Source organism: Vicia villosa, linkage group LG1 (genome assembly GCF_029867415.1).
Source record: "Vicia villosa cultivar HV-30 ecotype Madison, WI linkage group LG1, Vvil1.0, whole genome shotgun sequence".
Taxonomy (NCBI): domain Eukaryota; kingdom Viridiplantae; phylum Streptophyta; class Magnoliopsida; order Fabales; family Fabaceae; genus Vicia; species Vicia villosa.
In genome coordinates, this window is record NC_081180.1 from 32,889,171 (window position 1) to 32,892,746 (window position 3,576).

The 3,576-nt window shown below is 34.2% G+C and overlaps 1 protein-coding gene across 1 annotated transcript; it reads left to right on the top strand.

Moving 5' to 3' along the window:
* Nucleotides 1-252: 252 nt before the first annotated feature.
* On the top strand, nt 253-1,712 carry LOC131633364 (auxin-responsive protein IAA5-like). Its single transcript, XM_058904076.1, has 4 exons — nt 253-835; nt 930-1,138; nt 1,229-1,310; nt 1,408-1,712. Exons 1-4 carry the CDS (start codon nt 603-605, stop codon nt 1,457-1,459), a joined length of 576 nt encoding a protein of 191 aa, XP_058760059.1. The 5' UTR covers nt 253-602; the 3' UTR covers nt 1,460-1,712.
* The last annotated feature ends 1,864 nt before the right edge of the window (nt 1,713-3,576 follow it).

Consider the following 3,576-nt stretch of genomic DNA (forward strand, 5'->3'; position numbering starts at 1 on the left):
AATTCACTTGCTAAACCACTTGGCTCTACAATTTTCAATGACTTGCGTGTCAAACTTAAAGTTGGTCTTCCACTGTCTTAAACTTGAGTGAGAGAGTAATACAAGTATTAGTTTATAATGCTTGTTAGACTTAATCTATTATTAGAGTTAGTTAAAAATAGTTGGGTCTGTTAGAGTTTGTTAGAACTCAACCAACTCTATATATAATTCTTCCATTATTGTATAACAAACAAGCTTTGAATGAATAAAAAATGAGAATGAATCATATAATCAATTTAATCCAACTCTTTTAACAAAGAAGCTAGCTAGATTTGTTGCTTGCATTTAAGAGTCATGATTATAAAGGCAGGAAGAGTAGAGGTGGAACACGACTGCGCGTGAAGTATGAGTCAAGACACAGACATCTCAACTCAATTCCCAATATCTTGTCTCATTCCCGCAAGGCTCCCCCATTGTCCTTGTTCTCTCATCTTCCAATTTGCATTCCTATCCAAAACTGCTCCATCCTCAGTTTTTATACTCTCTCACCATTCACATGCACCCTTCAATTCTTTCTTATATAATGTTCCTTAGTGGACAGTACTCAATCACATGTGTACACTATGGATCTTCATTTGACTCTCTCTCTCTCCAATGCTTCTAGCAAGACTCATTTCCCAAACAAGAAACGTAGTTTTCCCCAATTCAATGAACTCGTAGAACAAACGTCTAGTAACACCAACGGATCAGATGTTATGAATCCCACTCTTTCTCTCCTCCCATTAACTCCTCATGGCCACTCAGATCATCATGAACATGAACCCTCCTGTCAGAGTTCCACTTCCACTATCACCAAGTAATATAAGTAATTCATTATTATCATTCTTCAATATATATTTCATTATTAGTATGTTCATTAGTTAACAATATGATATATGATTGATTTGTAGGAGAGGTGAAGATGATGGAGAAGCTCTCCTGGGCTGGCCTCCGGTTAGTTATAGGAAAAAGAAACATAGTTACAATGAGGATCAAGAGGTGTCAAGCAATTACGTGAAAGTGAAGATGGAGGGTGTAGGAATAGCTAGAAAAGTTAATCTCACCCCACACCATTCATTTCAAACTCTCAACCAAACTTTGATGCATATGTTTGGAAAATGTACGTAAATCTATATATTTGTTTATTCAAATACCTAACTATATTTCCAAGTTGATTAGTTGAGATACGTATGAGATTGATTATGAACAGGTGATGATGATCAACAACAGTATGAACTGGTTTATCAAGACAAAGAAGGTGACTGGATTCTTGCTCAAGATGTTCCATGGAGGTAATTATTATTAATCACTCAGTAATGTATAACATCTCAAATTGCTCAAGATGTTTCTAACTATATATATATTAGTAACTTGTTTGTTTGGTTGCAGAAGTTTCATGGAGTGTGCCCAACGCCTCAAATTGCTCCAGAGGAGGGGATAACAACTTTGCATTATTAGGGCCTGTTCCTCTAAAAACCTGAGTGCATAAAGCAGGAAAAAAAATAGTTTAACTTATATAAAAAAAAAAATAGTTTGCCTTTCTTGCATAGAAACAACCATAAATTCATATTCTTACGTAAGAATTGAGAAAATTTTAATTTCTTTTTTATTTGAATTTATGGAGTGGCTGTGATTAAGAAGGAAAGAGAAAATCTTATATTTATTATTTAATTAATTGAAATTTTGTGATTAGTTGTGTGTAAAAGAATTTATTATGTAAGTGTCTACCTAAAAATTTTCCTTAAAATAAATTAGTTTCAATTTAAAGGTAATATAGTCACTTTAAAATTTAATCAGATTTTCAATAACTCAGACTAAAAATCAATTATATATTACATATATTTTTATAACAAAATACACAAAAAATACAAAATCTAAATTAATTCCCGTAAAAAAAAATCTAATTTTATCTTTAACAAAATTTAACCATGTCATAATAGTTCCTCTATTAATATTTTTTTCAAATTAGTTTTTTTTTCTAATTTTGATTGGACTGATTTTATCTTTTATTTTTAAATACTAAATTAATTTTTATTTTATTTTTAAACAATTCAAATTTATAAATATAAAAAAAAAAAAAAACCAAAAATTGTTGCTAGAAGTTATCAAACCGAAAGACCTACAAACCTAATCTTATATCATTATCACTATGTCAATGTACATTCATGGGTCTCAACTCCAAGTCTTAAATGATAGTCACTTTACAACTAGATCAATTGTTGTTAATATTTTTAATGATGATTTTTTTAAATAAAATTCTAATAATGAATAAAGCATATCAAAAGAAGAAACATCTCTTACGCATGACTGGGATGACTAATGTGTACACAGGGCATAACCCGTCATTATCCCATTTATCTGGGGCAATCTAATCAGGATTCATGGAACCTCTCAAAGACGCTGAATAGCCCATGGGGCAAGCCCATTACATGGGGGCACGTTGCAAAGGTCACTCAGTATCAGATGGTGTCAATGCCACTCTCACACCCTTTCCAGGAGCCTTTCTAGATAGTTTTCTTTAAAGACGTCTCTTAACCTTTTTAGGTAGTCTTCTTCAAGACATGTTCAAAAATCTCTTATCCTTTCTAGGAGCCTTGTTCAGATAGTCTTAGACACATCTTCTCGTCCTTTCTATGAGCCTTTCCAGGTACTTCTCATGATTTTCAGAGATCTTTCCAGATAGTCTTCTCTAAGACATGTCCCTTTCCAAGAACCTCTTTAGGTAGTCTTTTTGAGACATTCCTTACCCTTTTTAGGAACCTTTTCAGGTAATCTCCTCCAAGATATCCCTCACCCTTTCCAGGAACCCCTCTGGGTAACCTTCTTTAAGACATTCTCTTAGCCGTTTCAGGCAGTTTTTTTCTCTAAAAAACATTCCTCTTATCCTTCCACGAACCTTGCCAAACTTTGTTTAAAGTACAGTCCTCTTTAGGACGGTCTCCTATCCTTTCTAGGGTAATCTTCTTCAAGATGTCTTTTCCTGAGTTCTGTTTAAAACACCACATTCCTTAAACCAGTCTTTATCCTCTATAGGAATATTTTGACTCTATTCACAAACATGTCTCCTTGAGCTTTGTTTAAAGCACAATCTTGTTTAGGACAATTTCCTATCCTTTCAAGGAACCTATTCAGGAAATATCCCAGAAGACATCATCTCATTCTGAGTACTCAGCAAATTCTTGTCCATCAGATACGACCAAAACGCATGACTCATTCTGAAAAGCATCTGCTTCACATTCAAATCAATACTTAGCAGCAAAGAGATTGATTTAATCAAAGGCGATCATTTCTAATAAGGAACCTTGAACAGGGAGAACCACGTCTAGAGGGTTCTCCTAAACAGGGGCAAAATTTCGAGGATTACAGGGGCTTACAATCAAGGGTCCTATTGACTGGGGGCATATCTTTCAAGAATTTAAATACAGGGGCAGCGCATACCAGGTTCGTGGCATAGCATGGTAAAATTCGAGTTCCCTCTGAAGATACTTCCTTCAGATTAAGGAGCACGTCTCTCAAAATTTCCGATGTTGGGGAGATCGCTCTAGTATCATAAAAGGA

Bases quoted from the DNA above. Each gene is read 5' to 3' on its own strand.
- LOC131633364 (XM_058904076.1), top strand. From the start codon at position 603: ATGGATCTTCATTTGACTCTCTCTCTCTCCAATGCTTCTAGCAAGACT. The intron at 836-929 runs GTAATATAAGTA...ATTGATTTGTAG, and splicing joins TCCACTTCCACTATCACCAA to GAGAGGTGAAGATGATGGAG. The intron at 1,139-1,228 runs GTACGTAAATCT...GATTATGAACAG, and splicing joins GATGCATATGTTTGGAAAAT to GTGATGATGATCAACAACAG.